Genomic DNA, 20,882 nt, shown 5'->3' on the forward strand with positions numbered 1-20,882 from the left:
TGAGCGCGCTGGAAGGGGCTGCGGTCCCATTGACGGCTCCATCTCCCTGACAGCAGCAGCAGTAGCATCAGCAGCGCTGGGAGAAACAGGGAACCTCCGCCTCGCCCTGCAGACAGCCTAAACCCGGCCGACGAAGAAGACCCACGGCGGGCTTTTCTCACCCAGGGACCGTCTCTCTCCCGGACCGGTCCGACGGAAAGCGAGTTCCCCGCGTACGCAATCGGAGGTATGGGCTCCCCGTAACTGGAGGTGGTGGTGGAGGGGAGAGGAGGCGGCGGGCGGGCGGGCGGGGGGTGGGGGGAGAAGATAGCGGAGCAGCGAGAGCCGGAGAGGGAGAAGAAGGCGCTGGAAGTGGGGAACAGGAACCGAGGCACGACCACTATCCCTGGGACCGTCGCCACCACCACTATACCGCCGCCGCCCTGGCTGCCCTCCGCCACCTTGCATCACTTGCCCGAGACGCTGCCGCTGCTGCTTATTCGTCCGTGGGCCATGATGTCGTGATCCGTGGGCTCCGCCAGCGGGATTTCTGTCCGTGAGATCCGAGCCGCCGAGGAGGAGAGGAGAGGAGGGGAGAGAACATGTCCGCCTCGGTGGGCCCTCGGGGCGGCCCGCGCCCACCCGTCGCGCCGGCCATCCCCGAGCCGGACCTAAGCCATTTAACGGAGGAGGAGAGGAAGATCATCATGGCTGTGCTGGCTCGGCAACGGGAGGAGGAGGCGAAGGAGGAGGCCATGTTAAAGTAAGAGCTAGAGAGAGGAAGAGAGGGGGTGAGATATGTTGAGAGAGAGAGAGAGAGAGAGAGAGAGAGAGAGAGAGAGAGAGAGAGAGAGAGAGAGAGAGAGAGAGAGACTGATTGAGATAGTGGGGGAGAGAGATTGGGAAAGAGAGAGACTGAGTGAGCCAGGGCCTGGACCGCTTCCGTTCAGTTATAGAGATGATATAGTCCACTTCGCCCTGTCTCGCTGTCCCACCGCTGTTTTGCTTGGGTACCAAACGTTTATGCCACACAGACCGACACAGTTAGTGTGCCCGCAGACCTCTCTCTCTCTCTCTCTCTCTCTCTCTCTCTGTGTGCAGCCTATATCCACACGTACCACCATGGCCCTATACTGTATATCCCTACGTGCACACGCCTCTCGATAGGCCCATATAGGCTACTGTATGTTTTAGCTCCAGGCTGTACAGTTCATGTTCTGTATGTGCAGGCCTGTGTAACCTGGACTGTGTTGTTGCCTGCTCTATAGTAGCGCCTGTTTCATTGACAGAAAGCAGCTTGCTATGCAGAGTCAAGGAGCGAGTGTGTGCATGTGCGCGTGTGTGTGTGCGCGCGCGCGTGTGTGTGTGTGCGCGCGCGCGTGTGTGTGTGTAGGGGGGGGAGGGAGGGAGGGAGGGAGAGAAATCACAGGTGTAACTTGGTTTTAAGAGGATGAGGAGAGGAAGGGGTGTGTCATTCACGAGACACGCAGCGGCGTCCGCGTCATACTGAGTCCACTCACTGTGTGCACTATGCTGACGCCGGACCCCTCATACAGAACGAATGATAGCTTATATACAAGTCATTTCATGTTTTCAACCGCACCCTGCATGTCAGAAATTCATCATCACCGTGTGATTACTTATATGCCACTATAGCCTATACGTTGTTTTTGGCATGCCGTGTGTGGAGAGCATCATCGATGTCTACTCTGATCCCATTCATGCAGGCATAGCCGGCTGGATATGCTGCGGGAGATGGATGCCTATAGGATTTGAGAATGAGCCCCTATGTCTTTGGGAAAAGTATAAAAATATAAAGTCTGTGTTGTGTAGCTACTATACTATTTCTCTGTAATTTTAGCAGCTGTTTGCGTGCGTGTTCTTAGCACTATGGGGTGCGGTTGAGAGAATTTCCCAGCTGTATGTAGGCCAGTGATGTTGCATATATATACGCCAGAGACCGCTGTATGGAGCTATGGGGGGGGGGGGGGGGGGAGTAGGCCTGATAGGGTAGAAATAGGTGCCTGTAATGTCTTTCTGACTGAGGGGCGACGCGTTTTTGATTTGTGACCCCCACGTCCCAAGTCTTCTGCTCAAGATTTCTGTGATTTGTCATCATGAGAGGCGCTGAAATGAAGCCCCCCCTTCACGTTAGGCTGAATTATTCTCCCCTGACTCTAAACGCATCGAGTAGATATTACGTCAAAGCGCGGTGCTCGTGTCGTGCCTCTCTCTCTCTCTCTCGGCTCGTATCGGAGCTGGATGGATGGATATAGTCCGACCCACCTAGCGAAGCGCTCCACAGTTTTACGGTCGCCTTCTATTTTAAGCCCTCGGTGCGGAGTGATAACCCAGCACTGGAACGGAAGATCGATTCATTGCATCTAAAGAAGGAAATGTCCAATATGTAGCCCAGCCTAAGTGGCCATACATCAACCCCCCCCCCCCCCAATGTATTAGAAGCGCTATGATTCAGTCATGTCATAGCCTAACGGCAGACGGCAGTAAATGGCCAGACTGTCAGCAGCACTGCTGCACATATATGTGTCTCTCTAACCAATATTGCATTAGCACCTTTTCTCTTATCACCCTTTAGAATATATAGACCAAAGGCATTATACTATAGCCAAGCAGTGTCGTTTAGCCCTGATCTGTTCCTTTCTCTTCTTTGATATTCTGAAGCTGCATATGGAGGAGTTTGTAGTGTAGGACTACATCATGCATGCGGGGACATACAGGGTGTACAATCTAATGCATGCAATGTGAGACACTGTACTACTGTACTGTGCTGTGCATTGCTCTGTGATGAAGCATTGCTCTGTGATGAAGCACTAGTGTGGTTGAGATTAGCCTACGCATGCAGGTAGTACTCAGAACCTTTTCTATAGGCTTCTTTTCGGTCCTGCAGACAAGAGCTATTTTTCCTTCTATCATTTATCATTTAGATCTGGGACACCTTTATTCAGTTTAATAGGCTGGTTGAATGGTAAACTAGCAGAAATGTGGGTCCCTTTAGGGCTGAAACTTGAGCCACTGACTTAGAATATATGAGTCATCAGCCTATCTGAAGTCGGCCTATATAAGCTTGCTATCAGTATGCAGTGTTTCTATTACTCCACACCCATCAGAAATAATGTAATACTTCTGTTGGCTAAACTGACTTGAGGAATGCCCGTCCAAGAGTGATACCAGCTCTGACTAAACAACTCTCGTTCACAATAACAGTCCATGGAAAATTTGCACTTTAAAATACTGGTGCATTTGCTGTGCAGCCAATCTATCAGACTCAATGCAAGTGAAACAGGAAGTTAGGTCACTAGACACTAGTAAAATCCTCAGTATTAATTTAACTCTGAGAGTGTACAAATTAATTAGCATTGATGATTTGATGTGCATAATCTCTCCCTGCAAGTAGCATGCAGTCACATGGATTTCTCTGCAAAGCCAAACACACAGAAAACTCCTTAATGTTCAGTTAAGTATCAAACATGGAATCCCAATATTTACCAAACATTTGATCACTTTCAACCTGGCATCCCTATTTTGATTATACATAGGAAAAAAGTTCCACAATGTTCATACATTGGCCCGGTTTCCCAAAGGACACCTCTTACACCATGGTGTAAGAAAGATGTATGGTGTTGCACATGCTCAGTTGCCCTCTAGGCCGCACATGAAGCCTGTGTGCGGCCTAATTGGCTGCCATAACAGCCATACCTGTCCTCATTGCGCACGTAAGGCCTCCTGCATGAATACACAAACTTTCCTTAAAGCCTCTTTAGCCTACACACCTGTCGACATGTGGCAGTATTAAAACCATTCGCAGAGAAATGTGTGAGTGGTGACTTTCTTCATCTCATTTAAATATAAAAACTTTGAAATTAAGGCCTACTTCAGCATCAAATAAATTAAATTGAATTACATTTTTTTTAAGAGTGAAGAGAGCCTTTGGGAAACCGGGCCAATTGTCATTGTCTACTATTCTTTTTTAAATAGTGACAAGCTGCACCATGCAATGAGTTGTTGAGCTTTGAAAATGGGCTATTTTTTGCTATTTATCTTACGACCAAGCATTTGTGGCTTAAGTGACAAAAGAACACAGCATCTTTGTCTGTTTACACTCTGCAGTCAACCTGTGACTGTCAGCTGAATGGGGGAATTCACAGAAGGGCTTCTAGCTCAACCAGTTAGCGACAGCAGTGTGTAATCATTATGTATGTGTTTGAATCTGGATCAAGAGCAGTCTCATATATCATCCTCCCACTCTGCCCTCATGCATGTATTTGTGTGTGTCTGGCTGGCTGTGTGTGCATGCTATGTTTTTATGCTGTGATATATTTAGGCTACTATACTGTATATGAAGGACCTTGTGGGTTAAAATCAAATTAACGCTCAGGATTTGCTATGTATAATTGTGTCTTTAAGGCCCGCTTTCACCATGGGACTATTCTTCATTTTGTACATGCTCAGAGTCACAAATGGATAAATGAACACTGTGTGTCTGTTCGGTGTGATGGATCGAGTGTTACAGAGTTCCCCCTCCGCTAAAATAACTACTACCAATGTTGAAAAGACTTGATTTGATTTCATTGTACATTACACACTGACTTTTATATTCACATTGTATTCCCATTCACAATATCATACACTTCAAGTAACATGGACAGTCTATTTTCAGCTATGTATAGGGATGAGATATGAGCACAGATTATCTTTATTGACAAAATCATGTTGCTTCTTTAGCGCACTTCCTTGGGCAATCTCATTTTGAATCAGTGTTCTTCAGCTGAAGTTGGAACGCTTGAATCAGAGACAGGGAGATTCTAACAAGCTGACAGAAACCAACCACGTAGAGCCTGTGATACCACACAGGCACACACCGAATCATGCTGTCATAGGCTCAAATTTGGCTTGTGTCGCACGTCACTCCCTCTGTCAATGCTCTCTTTCCTGTCCTGCTCATCCGTCCATTATAGCAGAGATAAAAGACAGAGAGAATAAAAAGACAGAGAGCGACGTTTCACTTGTAACCTAAGCATTTCTTAGCAGTAAGAGACTTTGCTACGAAAGAATTGGACATACAACGACATCTGTGTTTGATGGTGCTGTTTTGGGGGATTTCTCTCTCTGTCTCTCACTAACGTCCACCTCTCTCTCTCTCTCTCATGGATGAGAATACACTTTTACGACACATCAGAAGATGCTTCATCTGCGGCCTCCAATCTCGGTCCAACAGTTAATTTCTTTAAAGTCATGAAAGTACCGCCATTGATGAGACTTGTAACATTATTCCCTACAACTTCTGTATTTCAGAGAGGAGAAGCCCATCCAAGTGAGATCGGTCAACCTGGTTGCGCAGAAGAAGCCTCCACAACAAAATGATGTCAGGTGAGAAGCTGCCGTGCGTTCATCTTTGATCTGTTCAAAAAGTACATCATGAGTCATGACCACAGACTTATAGTAGGTAGATCCTGGAATTGCATTCACCTGGCTTACCACTTTAAAAGGAACAGTCAATTGTTTTTCGTCCACTTTTCAGGCTGGCCTGTTTCAACAGATAGACGGTCTATAGACGTTTAAACAACGGCTAAAATATAGATGGTTTATAGACGTCTAAAAAACAGCTAATCAATGTACATATAAGCTAAGCCTAGAGCGCTAAAAAACTTTAATTTTTAGACCAGTTAGAGCCTGGTTTTAGAGAGACGTCTAATAGCCCACTATTGCTCAGTGGGATTCATTCATTCAGAATCATTCATTTTGGTCTCGGGATGGGATTTAATATCGCGCATCCTAAGGTTCTTGTCAAACAACTGAAGATTGCTTTTCAATCAGAACTACAGTAAATGAGAAAAAATGTCCTGTATGTCCATGTTAGCCAGCATGCTGCATGATACACTTGCACCATTTACATGGAGGACTGTTCCTTTAAAACTACCCCAGATTTCAGAAACACATGATGGCTGCATCTGTTTTGGAATGGAATGGGTTTCAAGGAGAGTGGTAAAACATGGGAACAGTTCTCTTGTTGTTGTTTCTTTCTTCTTCTTCTCCATGTGAACATTGTTCTTCTTTCTTAGTTTGGTTGATAAGTGGACTGTGAGCTATAAGCCTTAGTTAGTTGAATTAATTATATTTGATTTATGAACAGTGAAAATATTGCATCAGTTGACATCAGTGTAAATGTATTGATTTTAACAAGGCAGCAACTGAGGTGCCAGGAAGCACTGTGTGCCAAATTCTAGAAGATGATGGAGATTGATACGGCTGTTGTTAATTTACAAAGCATTAAAGTAAGGATGCATGTGAACTGCAAAAAGTTATAAAAGATTTAAAATGATCAAACTTGCTGCTCAGGTATTGAATGGCTTTTGTTTGTGATTTAGTTAAGTGAGTATATTGTGGAACACGGGCGTGCGCACACACGCACACACATACACTTGAAATATGTATGAACAGAAGTACAAGAATGCCTTGTACAAAGGACATAAACACTGCCAATGCAGTCAGACAATAGGAAAACAGCCAGTTACAAAGTGCCTAGACGGCAGAACACTGTTACATTCAATACAGTTGACATACTTGTCAGACACAGCAGACATCAATCATGGATAAAGGAAACAAGGCCTCCGAACACGCACACACGCACGCACGCACGCACGCACTTACGTACGTACACACGAACGTATACACGCACGCGTGTGCAACCGCACGCACACACACTATCTATACCGAAATGCAAAACATGCTATTATTGTTCTACCGTTACGTAAAATGGACGTAATCCAGCCAGTCAATCCAGTCCAGGTGCTGTTGAGTCATTACAGGCAGTGCAGCAGCTTGCTGCTTATAGGCAGGATTGAGTGTGTGTGTGTGTGTGTGTGTGTGTGTGAGTGTGTGTGTGTGTGTGTGTGTGAGTGTGTGTGTGTGAGTGTGTGTGTGCGCGTGTGTGTGTGTGAGTGTGTGTGTGTGTGTGTGCGTGCACGCAGTGTGTACGAGTGTCTCGCACAATTTGATCAGGTCTCCGTCCAAGCTGCTTGCTTAACTGGTGGATATACTGTTAAAGGGATGATATCATGATGTAGTTGTTGTAGGGACAATTGTTCCCAGAGAAGACAAAACACTGAACAGGCTGAAACGCAGCTGACGTTGTGTGCAGTCCGCTCCATTTTTTACACACAACACCTCTGCCAAACATGGTCAACCGACAAGCTCACAACACGTTGCAACACGCCAGGATACTGGTATAAACTCTGTACAGTAGTTCATGTGCGTACAATCTGTGAACGTGAATACAATGATGTTGAAACCTCTGCTTATCAATCACCGTCCACCAGCGGTAACTGCATTACGCATGTTTAATAAAACCCAATTTTTCAGAGGTTACGATGACCTACTGCCAATTCCTCTTTATAATTTCATTTTTATTTTTCGTTTCTTCTTTGCCGCTACTCTTGGTGGCCAGACATTTTCCTCGTATGTTGGCATCTATAGCAAAATAGCAATCTTCGGAAAAGTTTAACCAATTTGATGTAATGGCATGTACAGTATAGGCAATTCATGTATACAGGCATCTCAGTCAGGAGCTTTCTCATGAAATGCATCAGGGGAATTGTTGGAGCACATAAAACACCCTAAATAGACATAATGCACATTGTATGTCAATATGCATCGTGTGTGTGTGTGTGTGTGTGTGTGTGTGTGTGTGTGTGTGTGTGTGTGTGTGAGTGACTGACTGTGCGTGCGTATGTGTGTGTGAGTCAAGAGAGACGCTGACAACATTACATGTAAAATGATTGATCAATTGTTTTGATGGTGTACATGTTTATGTGAGAGGTAAAGAATATGTATGTAAGTTAAGTTTGAATAGAGTACTAAATGCACTGTGATGCATCACGCATGAACTCGTGCACTGTGAGCACAACATTGCATTGACAGTGTGTGTGTTAGTGTGTGCATGTGTATAAGGGCGTGTGTAAGTGTGCAAGAATCATGCTTATGCAGGTGTGTGTGTGTGTGTGTGTGTGTGTGTGTGTGTGTGTGTGTGTGTGTGTGTGTGTGTGTGTGTGTGTGTGTGTGTGTGTGTGTGTGTGTGGTGTGCTGTGTGCTGTGCATGTGTGTGTGTGTCAGAGAGAGCGAGAGATGCTTTACTTTGACAGCCATTTATTAAAGCGGCATAACAGTTATAAGATTTCAACAGCTTTCAAGAAGCGATGAAAAATACATGAGGGCTCTGTTGTGTCTCGTTTGACCATCATATTGAGCATCAACCACTTCTATTTCCTTTATATATCCAACTTCCAGGATTAATTAAGTCTTATGTATCTGCCTACGTACGTATTCAGTTAATATTTATTTCAATCAAGCACTATAATCAGATGCATGAATGAAATAGTCCCACTTGTTTCATGGTAACAAGTGTATGTAGGAGTAGTCTTCGAGATGCATATACAAAATAAAGCAACTCACACGCCAGTGTTGCGCTAGAAAAATAGCAGATCTACAAGCTCTGAACATACTGCAATGTTATGCGCTCCGAACTTATACAGTATATGCTATTTTCGTTAAGTACCATATGCTTAAATAACTATAGTGACAAAATCACAGATGTCCCTGTGCACTCGCTGTTTAGTTGAAGCCTTTGTCGTGCAGTTGTAGTTTCATGTCACTGGGTAGGTGAATGCATTGTGCCACATATGGATTTTACAATATCAGGCAACCCCGTCAACTACTCACTCTATTTTATCTGATGTTCTCCATTTAGCTAGACAGCTTTCTCAAGCCAATTTGCAAGTATACAGCATTTCACTTTATCAAGCATTTCACTTTATCTCAAAAAATAAAATTCTACAGGGGAGGCAACCAAACAATCTGGAAAGGAAACACACCTTATTAGATTAATCACATTATGTTTGGCATGGACTTTCCAAACAGAGGAAAGCTTGGCAAGGATGATAGTGTTTTATACTGAAGAGGTTTGAAGATTAGCTGTAATATTTGCACTTGTATGTTGCCTTTTATGATTATTGTATGCTGTAATGTTATGTTTTTAATGTGGATTTTGGGAAGATGTACCAATGGGCTAAAAGAGATCCAAGCTAAAATCTAATAAAATCTGCTCCCATAAAATCAGTATTATGCCTATAGCGACACCATGGCTCACTTCCTCGCTCGAGCCATGGGGAATAATGCATGGGGAATAATGTATGGGGAATTTGAAGTTGATTGGTCGACAAGTTTGGACAACTGAATCTCCATACCATATATTTGCTCATATATGGGCATACTGGTCGGATGGACAATGTGATGTATAGATGTATGTGGGCCACGTAGTGGTATGATGAGGGCTGCAAAGTGATATGCATCGGTTTAGTGACACTTCAGCTTCTCTTTGTGGTCTTTGTGAAACTCTGCTTTACTGATAATCCAGTGTTTGTCAGTTGTTCAGAACAGATTTAATTCACTGTGCTGGGCTTGAAACACAATTGTTTTTTTCTTCTCTGTTTTAATACTCTATGACGCCTTTGAAGTTATGTGGGCTTCGCTGTCCTTGTTAGCTTGTTTGCGCGTCGATGTAAACTGCTTCCATACGTTGTGTCCTAGTTCACATGACTATACGGTCAGCAGCGAGTACTTTTCCCTGCCACACATGATCAAAGGATAAAGCTTGCATTTATTCCATTAGAGAGAGAGAGAGTGTGTGTGTGTGTGTGTGTGTGTGTGTGTGTGTGTGTGTGTGTGTGTGTGTGTGTGTGTGTGTGTGCGCGTGTATATTAGTGTATATAGTTACACAATATTCACGGAGAAACAACAACAACACGCGTGGTGTTAGATGTGAGTGCGGCGCATGCGCACAAGCTTCCCATACATTCCCAATTTCTCTTCAGTTTTCTGGGTAGCATTCCCTTCCCTCTACCGTACCGCAATGTTTAAGTGCTTTCATCACAAACCACAGTGACAAAATTGTCTACTCTACTCTCTTTCTACACACACACACACACACACACACACACACACACACACACACACACACACACACACACACACACACACACACACACACACAGGCTATAATCGCCATGTGCATGCACCACACAAATGCCTTTACGAAAGGCAACAATCGCTCTTTAACATAACGGTAGTAATGTAAGGACTGTTTACACCTCCCATCGGCCATCCTGATTGGCCAGGTGTCTCCTGACAGCAGGGCGCCATGGCGATGGCCCAGCAGCGCTGTAGTAACCTCATGGAGCCCTGGGATTGGCTGAGAGTCACTTCCTCACTTCCTTCAGGGATTGGCTGCGGTCCTGGTCCTCCCTTGAGGCCCTGTGCTCCGGTGGAAGAGCTGAACTCAGAACAGTCTGAGGAGGTGAAAACTAGCTGGTCTCAAATTATGTCACTGTCAGGCGCAAACCTTGTATCGCCATGTTTCAACTCATATATATATATATATATATATATATATATATATAAAATGAATGTCCTACATTGTCATATTAGTGTCGCATAAAAGATCAACCTCACAACGTGGTGCATTGTGATGTGTTGCTTGTAGATATATTGTGTACCGATATATGTATATATACAGTATATAAACCCAACTCTACAGAAACGCCAACAGCAGTAAATTATTTCATTAAGACTCAGCTCAGGATTGACCAATACCATTTATTGAAAAGCTATTGCGTTTTGTTTGGCAGTGTGGCTCTACTCACATATTTTGAGATTACCTGTGCACTGAGACACAGAATCTGATATCAACAACCCCCAAGAGCAGAGCACAAGATCAAGATATTACATTACAACATAACTTCAATTGTATGGCATATACCACATAGATATACTGTACATATACATATTGCATTAGAACAATGCATAATCACCTATAATCACAGAATCACCCATTACAAAACTGAATGCCGCAAGGAGGATGCCGATCAAGATATGCCATCACAGCTCAGTTTTTATTCAGTTTTTTATTTAGTTTTCGTCAGTGAAAAAAGGTAGTCGGCGAACATTTTCCTTATAGAGCACGAGCAGGCTTGTTTATTATGACACAGGTTTCTTTTCTTGTGTGTGTGCGTGTGCGTGTGCGTGTGCGTGTGCGCGTGTGTGCGTGCGTGCGTGCGTCCAATAAAATGTGTTTCTTGCATGTTTACATGCATGGGACTACGTTCCACAACGTGTGTATGATTCATGCATACACAGTAAAATGCAGTTCATGTAACTGTGAGTATAAAAACTGACCCTTACAGGTCACTCAAAGGCATGTGTGTGTGGGGGGGGGGGGCAGGCATGTGTATTGTGTATGGAAACTATAGCTACTGTGTGTGGCAGTGTGTAAAGTATGCACTTGCTTATGTCTATATATAGGCTACTGTGCATGTGTGTGTTGTGCATATTTGTATAAAGGTTACAAGAGAGCTTATGTGTTTTATGAGTGCGTGTGCGTACGTGCGTGTGTGTGGCGATGCCAGGCCATATGGAACTCTGTCTGGGGAACTCACTACCCACTTAGCTCCACTGTTGGCTCTGGTGCTCTCTCCATCTGTCTCCCTTCTCTCCAAGCTCTCTCACCCTCTCTCTCTTTCTGTTGATTCCTCTCCCCATGTCGGTCCGTCCGTGCGTCCGTCCTTGTGTCCATCTCTCCTCCACATTCTTTCTGCCTTTAGCTTCACCCCCCCCTCTCTCTCTCTTTCTCTCTCTCTCTCCCCATCTTTAGTTCTTCCCAGTACCTCCTGTGAAACGGGATACAGAAATAGACTTCTTTAGCTATCTGTCTAATTACTTGCGTGTGCATGCGTGTGTGTGTGTGTGTGTGTGTGTGTGTGTGTGTGTGTGTGTGTGTGTGTGTGTGTGTGTGTGTGTGTGTGTGTGTGTGTGTGTGTGTGTGTGTGTGTGTGTGTGTGTGTGTGTGTGTGTTGTGTGTGTGTGTGAGTGTGTGTGTGTGTGGGGAGGGGGGGGGGGGTCTGTGACAGTGTGTAAGTAATGAGGTGTGTTATTGACAGAGTTGAGAGTCTCTTCAAGCCCCTCTCTCTTTTTACCCTTTTCAGAGTCAGACTGCATGGTGCAGGTTCTAAAAACCCACTTGAAAACGTCAAAAGCGCTTGCAGCCCCGGCTGTCGTGTTAAATCGCCAGATGTGTGGGCTGACTGTGTGCATTTTCAGAGCATGCTTGTTTTAATGATCAATCAATCGATTGTGTTCCGGCTTGGATCAATATACTTCCCTATTTATCACCATGAAAACTCACCTTTCAAGATTTTAAAGAAAACATACATGATGTTTTATTTATTTTATTTTTGTAAATACATTTTTGGATGTTGATTACCAATACAATCGTAGAGTTTTGCCAATTATTTGCGGGCCCACTTGCAATATTCATGGCACACCAGTTGAGAATGGTTGTGTTAAAGCAGCACTGTATAGTGTTGGGTATCAGTGGCCACCTTTTGGACATAAAATAACATGGCAACGTCTTTGACTTCATTACCCAAGAGGCACCCAAGCATGTCCAGGTATAGGATGCGTTAAGTTGACCAGTCTTTGCTTTGACTGGCGGTTGTGCCTTGGTGCTTATAAACATGATAACTTTATAATTTTGTCGGATAGTGCTGTTACATACTGCAGTGCTGCTTTAAATTGGGGCTTTTTCGGTCATTTCAGTCTGAAACGGAAGGCTGTACGTGTGTGTTGCATCCCTTCAGGCTATTGGACGTTAGTGTCTACCGCGTGGGGTCTATTTGTTTACAAACTTTACAAGTGAGAGACAGACTGCAAGCTTATAGCATGCTACTACGTTGTGGCTTATTTCTAACCATAATGCTTTCAGACACATATTTTAGCATGTTGATTAAGTTTAAAACGAGTATACGTACATCATCTTGAGTAGTACTGTAATCAAAATCAGCTGTGTTTGGAGGAATGTGCAGCAATGGGAATCAGGTGAATGAAATCAAGATTCAAGATTCATGCAGGCCTCGACACGTCATCACGCATCATGTTTTCGTTCAAAGGAAGTAATTACAATTGGCTTTTTATGGACCTTTTTTTTTTTTTTTTTAAAGATATTTTTTTGCGGCTTTTTTAAGGGATAGAAAGTAGGCTGACAGGAAACGGGAGAGAGATGGGGGGATGACATGCGGTAAAGGCCGTGTCGGGTCCGGGAGTCGAACCCGCGGCACACCGCGACTGGATCACCAGTCCGGTGCCCAGACCGTTACGCTACGGCCTGGGCCTTTTATGGACTTTTGATATAAAAATATATAAATGGAAATGTTCCCATGGTTTTGGCATTTATTGTTATAGGTATGCCAATATGCTGACCACGGATATGATCTAAAAGTGTGAAAAACATATTTTTCATTTCACTATATACGTCTTTAGGACTACGTACGCTTCAGCATGGCAAATACGTACGCTTCCCTGCGTGGGACTGGGGATATGCGGCATGCAGCAGCATCAGCAGCAGCAGCAATGCGTGATGGGAAGTCTCCTCTCGTGTCCTTTAATTAGATGAAGAGGGCCAGCGTTCTGTCGGATGTCAGATAATCATCTGAAGTTAATGTTTTGCGGTAAGGGTCAGAGCCGAGGCTGGCGTTTAGTATCCTGTTCAGTTAGTGTATTATTTGCCTCAGTTCAGAGCATATATATGCTCTGATTATAGAACACAATGGATGTCAGCGCTGTCTGGCGCTTGTATCTCAGATGTTTAAAAAAAATAATTAATACAAAATATTATGAGATTTACATGTTTTTTTTCTCGGTATGTTGCATGTTAGGGCGGCTGCACTAATAACTTCGGGCAGGCCCGTCTAGAGTTAAAATGGACAGGTATCAGTCAAAAGGGAGACATCAAAGAGGAAGGATGGATGGGGAAGGATCAACATATGGAATGTCAGAACAGGTCAGCTCCATATATGGAGATCTAAGGGTTTGAGGTGAGATGTAGAATTGCTGGCCAATATGACATCAGGGATCTCCATATACAGTATGGGCTTAATATTGATGACATCACATTATGTCATGAGGCATGACCATGAATGGGGTGTGACTGACTGACTGATTCACTTACTGACTGACTTGACGGGAAATGCACGATTTCATAGTTTTCATAGTATAAAAAAGATTGTTGCACATAAATGGGCCTCCTGGTGGCGCTCGAAAAGACAGACAGACAGACAGTCCGACATGCATCCGCATGTCGGACTGTCTGCTCCTGTGCTTGCGGTTATGGTTAGGTTAGGAGATGAGGTGGGTTGTCATTTGTCGGACCAATAACTAGTCTGAACAAAGTACTGCACACGAAAACTTTGGAAGACAATCTTAGCCAATCAGTGTAGAATCTTATAGAAATCAATCAGACTCGTCTTGATCACATGACTACAGAGATCATGTGTACCAATTTGCGTGAGATTTCGATGAGATCTGTGTGACTAATATAAACAAACATGGTGGCGCTATAACTGGGAGATGTGGAAAATGCAGGAAAATGTTTTGCCATGGCCTCTAGGGAGTGTGAATGCAAAGTTGTACACAGATCGATGCAGTTGTATGTAAAAAATGGAATTGCCCTGTTATAGCTCCACCATGACGCTGATGTTTGAAAAAAATAACTGTCATGTCGTCCTCGACCTAGTGGAAATGTGCGTGTATAATTTCACGGAAATTGCACACTGTGTTTGTGTTTTGTGGCATTTTGTTTGAAACGGCCCAATCATGTGAGCTTTGGAAGCCAATTGTATAGCCAATCAGGATGGAAGATGGGAAATGGTGCAGATCCGTGTTGATCACATGACTATGGAGATAGTGTATACGGAATTCAGGGAGTGTGTGTGCAAAGTTTGGCATGGATCGGGAGCGAGATTAGCTGGTAACGGACGGACGGACACACAGTCACACACACGCACACACGGACAGGTGAAGGCAGGCTTCAGGCTTATTGTATATCGCTATACAGTGTATATACTGTGGTAAATTAGGTGGTTACTATTATATTGTGTAATAGGGATTTATTAGTTTGTTTCTGTCTCAAGCTGATATATAGCACATATCCTCTCTCTTTTCTCTCTTTCCACTGTCCTTCCTAAATAATGCAGAAATGTATAAATAATATATCCTAAAGGTCACTTAATACTACAAAATCACAATTGTGTGCAGGCGCATTCAAGGCGAGAACAATGCTGAATCAAGCTGGAAACATTTCACCTTGAGACCAAGAAAATAAGGGAAATCTAGTATTATTAGATGCACAGTAAAAAATCCTCAGTGGTAATTCATCCATTTATAGCTCTGAAAGTGTACAAATGGAATCACGTCACATCAAATAACTAAACCAGGTTTACTTAAAGGGACACTTTACCTTCTTTTTTTTTTTTGCAAAAAAGATACATGTTAAAGATTTAGAACACTTGTGTGTGTTTTTGATATTTTAGATTTTAGCAGTGTCCATGATGTCACAGACACTGATCTCACTTCCTTCCTGGACTACAGCCCTCCCCCTATCCACAAGGAGGAGCAGTGCACCAAAGCATTATGGGAATTGTAGTCCAGGAAGTAATTGAGCCCAGTGTCTGTACAGTGCACAGTGCTAAAATCTAAAACCACATATTACACACAAAGACCTCAGGAAAGTGTTCTAAATGTTTTAGCCGACGAGATCGGAAATCTTAAAACGTTAATAACTCTTGTTAGACGGCCCATCGCGGTCCCGTCGCTAGTCGTGTTAGAATTAATAATAACTCCCGTTGTTGTCGATCGCATCGAGAGTGTTTTGGCTACATCAAGCTACTTCAACCACATCCGGGATAGCATCCGGTCCGTCACTAAATGTGCTCTGCTGAAATCGCTGGGCGATGTGTCCCTTTAAGTTTTCAGTGCAAATGCATTACTGTCAAGTTAGATCTTAACCCATTACGGGGCACTTTAGATTTTAACCACTTTAACCATTGTTTTATACTTTGCGGCCAAATACATATAATTTAAGGTAGTCCTTGACATCACCACCACTCATATAGCAACATATGTTTTCAGAAAACGTGTAACTGATTTAGAAGATTTTGTAGAATCGGCCTCAAGTCTTAATTGGTTAATTGGAGGTAAAGTCAAACTATGCAATGCACCGTTCTGGTATTTGCTGTATAATGTTGCAGGACATCATTAAGACCTCACTTACTGGGTTTAACCCTTAGAGTATATATGAATATATAATATATACTCTGCATTTTATTACATCTTGAATATAGCACAGATCGATAAGGACTTCCTTTCCCATCATATACCTTTGACACAACTTCCTCTTTTGGATTTTTCAGCGCTGTCAAAGAAAGTTGTCAAATTATAAACTTCCAGCCTTGTTGATATGTCCCAGTATGTGTACAGTATACAATGGCAAGTTGGCAACATATGGTTTGTTTTATAGTACAGTAGGGTCTTTGACTCTTTTGAATTTTATGTTAGCCTACACAAATGCAACCTTGTTTGTACCCATGACATTTTTGTTAAAGGCAGTGGAAAACTGTTTTGTTAATGAAGGAGTCTTCATGTGAAGAATAGAAGGAAGAAGTCTGCACAAACTGCTTGACGCTCCAAAAATGGTTTTACTGTGCAAAATCAGCAAATGTTTCAAGTAAGTTTGGTCTTCCTCAGCTGAAGATAATTACAGTGACTTATGTAGACCATTATAGCAGAGATTTGAATATTTGGCTATCATCATAACTGACCTATTGAAGAAACGACAGCAACAGGGGCAGCTGGGAAGGGCAGCATGCCTTCCCAGCATACCGGTGTACAGTACAGTTAAGTGTTTAATCAAATTTTGTTGTAATTTGTAACATCAAAATCAAATTAGCAAGGCCTAAATCTTTTACAAATCCATACCAGTCCTGGGTCAAGCCATTTAATCTCTACAAATCTCTAAAACATTTTTAAAGAGTGGTTTTGACGGAAAATACGTTAGGGGGAGGTCACTCATAGACGAGCAGGCTGGCATAAACAACAGATGCATGTGCACACACAGAAACAAACATAACTTATTATTACCTTATTATTTATGTGGAAAGAACAGAAGTCAGAAGTAAAGTGGCGTCGTGTGAACAGGGGTGGCAGGGAAACGTGGAGGTGTAAGGCGTGACGTCAGAGGCAGTGTAACACTGGCAAATGGGTCTTCCGCTTGGCGAGCACACGTGAGAGGATGGTGACTTGGGCAGTGGCGTGTGGACAGTGGGTAAACTTTCGCTTTGTAATTAAGGGGATATTCACATAATGGTAAGCGCACACATTGACCCGACACACTATAGACACCATCACGCTTGATTGATTGTCTGACAGCGTTGGTCCTAAAGTGGACAGGTTGACCTGTCCAGGGGGTTTCCCTGCCTCTTGCTCAGTGACCCTGAAATGCATCAAGAGGGCATAGGAAATTGAAGGACTGAATGAAAGATTGTGCATTAGGTTAATTAGTTGAAATGTACTGGTACCATCTAACTCTGGCAGCCTGACTTTGGCTGTTAACCAAGGAGAGGAATTGGCATTGATTGCTCATTACTTTACCTGGCTCTTCTTGATTAAAAAAAAAAAAAAGGAAAGAAAAGAAAAAGTTTTATTTTTGTCTTGTTCCTTGGCTTAAATCCTGAGCCTCTGAACTCATGTGACCTCCTAGCTTCAACAGTACGGTAACTAAAGTTGTCTAAGCACCTTGGCTCTGACTCATGGCTTGCTTGTAAATTATTGTTATAGGAATTGAACATACTCCATTTGGCACTTGTGTCAATGGACACTCTGAGATGTACAGAGACCAACGAGAGACGCATTCTTCAGATGCTTTTCTACTGTCGGGGTGTCCAGGTGAAATAGAGTAGTGGTTCTCAACCTTTTCAGCCCCAAATAAATATATAAATTAATTAATAAATAATAATCATATTTGAACCCCACCCTGGCAAGCACTTGGAATTGTACGAGTTGTTTGACTCAATTCCACAGACAAATATTGTGAAAATAGCCAATGAACAAGCTTGCCTCTTTCTTATATTAAGAATAATTTGGGGACCCCCCTGGGTTGAGAACCACTGCCAAAGAGGTAGAACGCTCACTCACCACAGAGGCCTGGGTTGATCCCCGGTCGGCCGGCCGGCAGCAGTGCCCTGTGGCTCGGCTGGGCACTCAGACAAAACAATTGCATGTTATACACACTCCTGCCTCCTCCTCCCATGCAGCTCCTCGTATGGCCAGGTGAGAAGAAGAAGCCGGCTGGTGGCTCCATGTGTGTTGGAGGAGGAGGCATGTGTTTGTCTACCCCCTCCCTCCACACACACCAACAATGGAGGCTGGCAGGGGGCCACGGCAAACATGCACAGTAAAACCTGCCAAACATTTGGCTAGTAGACCTGAGGCCGAATCTACGGCACATTGGAGCACAAACGCCTTCTACAAATCGGTAGTTCTCACACTTTCAAGATGAAAGAAATAACAATCTAAAATGACACGGATGCTTTCCTGGTTTTAATATATTAAGATGGCCTTACTGTTGTGGGAAACATTATTGCACGTGCGTTCCCTCGTAGTGTTGCAGGTTAAATCAGGCCTGTGACGCACGCAATGTCGTTTTCTATTTCCTCTCCCGTCCCTTCCCCTCTCTCTCTCTCTCTCTCTCTCTCTCTCTCTCTCTGTAACTCTCCAGTGTCCACATTACTATCTATATGAGCAGATGTACCTTGAACAAACAATTGGTGCAGGCAGGTACCCCGAAAATAACATGTGTGTGAGAGCCTGTGGGCTCTTTTCAGCATGCGACACCAGCTTGCAACGACAATTTAATATACTGTACACCATATGTATTGCAAAGAAAATAAACCAAAGAAAGAGAGATGAAAGTAAGGATGCATGAGACGAGAGAGAGAGAGAGAGAGAGAGAGAGAGAGGGGGGGGGGGGGGTGTGGGGCTACACCAGGCAGCCCAGCATGGTGAATGTTCTGACGGAAACAGCTATAAGGAGAACAGAGCCTGGCACAGAGAAGGAGAGAGGTGGAAAGAGTGATGGAGAGAGAGAGAGAGATTCCCTGTGTCCCTAGTGGCAGATGGTAGCCTGCCACGCCACAACATAATGGCCTGATATGCCAAACCACTCTCTCTTGAACAAACACACACACACATGCACATGCACGCGTGTGTGCGCGACACACACACACACACACACAGAGACACACACGTGGGGTGCACACACACACACACACACATGCGCTCGCATACATGCACTGATGCCCACATTTTCATTTATAACCCAACAGCACTATAACCCAAACTATAATTGGAATAATGTCCAACTAACATCCGATGGTGTTCTGCTACATGAGAGGAGTGGTACTATGTTGGCATGGTGTGCTATGTGGTTGGTACTATGTTGGCATGTTGTGCTATGTGGTTGGTACTATGTTGGCATGGTGTGCTATGTGGTTGGTACTATGTTGGCATGGTGTGCTCTATGTGGTTTGTACTATGTTGGCATAGTGTGCTATGTGGTTGGTACTATGTTGGCATGGTGTGCTATATGTGGTTGGTACTATGTTGGCATGGTGTGCTATGTGGTTGGTACTATGTTGGCATGGTGTGCTATATGTGGTTTGTACTATGTTGGCATGGTGTGCTATATGTGGTTTGTACTATGTTGGCATGGTGTGCTCTATGTGGTTGGTACTATGTTGGCATGGTGTGCTCTATGTGGTTGGTACTATGTTGGCATGGTGTGCTATATGTGGTTTGTACTATGTTGGCATGGTGTGCTATGTGGTTGGTACTATGTTGGCATGGTGTGCTATGTGGTTGCAGGCGGCCAGGCAGGCAGAGTGCCATAGATCCTGGTTTGAAAACAGGATAAGTAGTTGCTCCTGTACATTTGATGTATTTTTAGGTACAGTATTTTGGCCTTATTGTCTGCAAAATGTTAATTAAAATGAATTTGTGTGAATATATTGCCAGTGTAGCAAATTATCAACATTAAGTTGTTGTTGGTTTTTTTTTAAATATAAAATGTATTAGCAATAAGATCTTTGTGTTTTGCCAATTATTTGGGGCCCACTTGCAACACAATGCCACTGTGACATTCAACAAGTAAAATTCAATAATGTTCAACTATCAACTAATGCTGTTTGGCTAACATTGACGATCACACTTACGCACGCACGCACGCACGCACACACCACACACACACACACACACACACACACACACACACACACACACACGCTTTTACCTTCCATTCAATTTCCCAAATAGTAGGAGAGAGGGAGGGATTTTTTAATACTGGTCTATAATAAGACACTGAATGAACTCCAATCAATCGTGTAGATGACTTCTCTACCGGGGGGGGGGGGGGGGGGGGGGGGGTGCTCTGTCTACAGATGCAGGGAGAAAGAGGAGGACGTTGCCAAGTGAGCGAATACATTAAGAGGATTTTGGGGAGTGGAAAAAGGAGAGAGAGAGAGAGAGAGAGAGAGAGCATGCACTGCTGGTTGGCGAACATGCGCTGCTCCCATGCTTGCGGTTATAGGCTATTATGTTTAGGTTAGGGTTAGAGATATAGGGTTAGTAATTTCTGAACATAACTGAGCGACACCACCACGCAACAAAGTCTAACTCAGGCGGCGGGCCTTAATTTCCAAATGGCCAGCAAAGTAATGTTCTCTCACCACATTTTTGACTTGGCCTCATTGTTGTTTATGCAATTTATGTATACCTGTTTTTTGGATATCGATCCAAGAAGCGCGGGGGGTGGGGGGGATGACTCATGCCTGACTATAGGGGCCTGAGTCACTACAGGGAAAAAGTGGAGCGATGCGGAGCCACCAGGCAGCGAGCCACCCAGCTTTATAGACGCCCAGGAGCGGGAAGGCTAGCAGTGCCAACGATGA

The 20,882-nt window shown here is 43.9% G+C and overlaps 1 protein-coding gene across 1 annotated transcript in view; it reads left to right on the forward strand.

The window, feature by feature from the left end:
* Positions 1-581: 581 nt before the first annotated feature.
* rims1a (regulating synaptic membrane exocytosis 1a) overlaps positions 582-20,882 on the forward strand; it is a gene marked incomplete at both ends in the record, with an annotated part of 107,261 nt that continues 86,960 nt past the window's right edge. The window contains 2 exon segments of the mRNA XM_083775867.1: positions 582-742; positions 5,293-5,367. Of these exon segments, the coding sequence (XP_083631993.1) occupies positions 582-742; positions 5,293-5,367 (236 nt within the window).

The sequence above is a fragment of the Protomyctophum parallelum genome (genome assembly GCF_964188405.1).
Source record: "Protomyctophum parallelum genome assembly, chromosome: 10".
Taxonomy (NCBI): domain Eukaryota; kingdom Metazoa; phylum Chordata; class Actinopteri; order Myctophiformes; family Myctophidae; genus Protomyctophum; species Protomyctophum parallelum.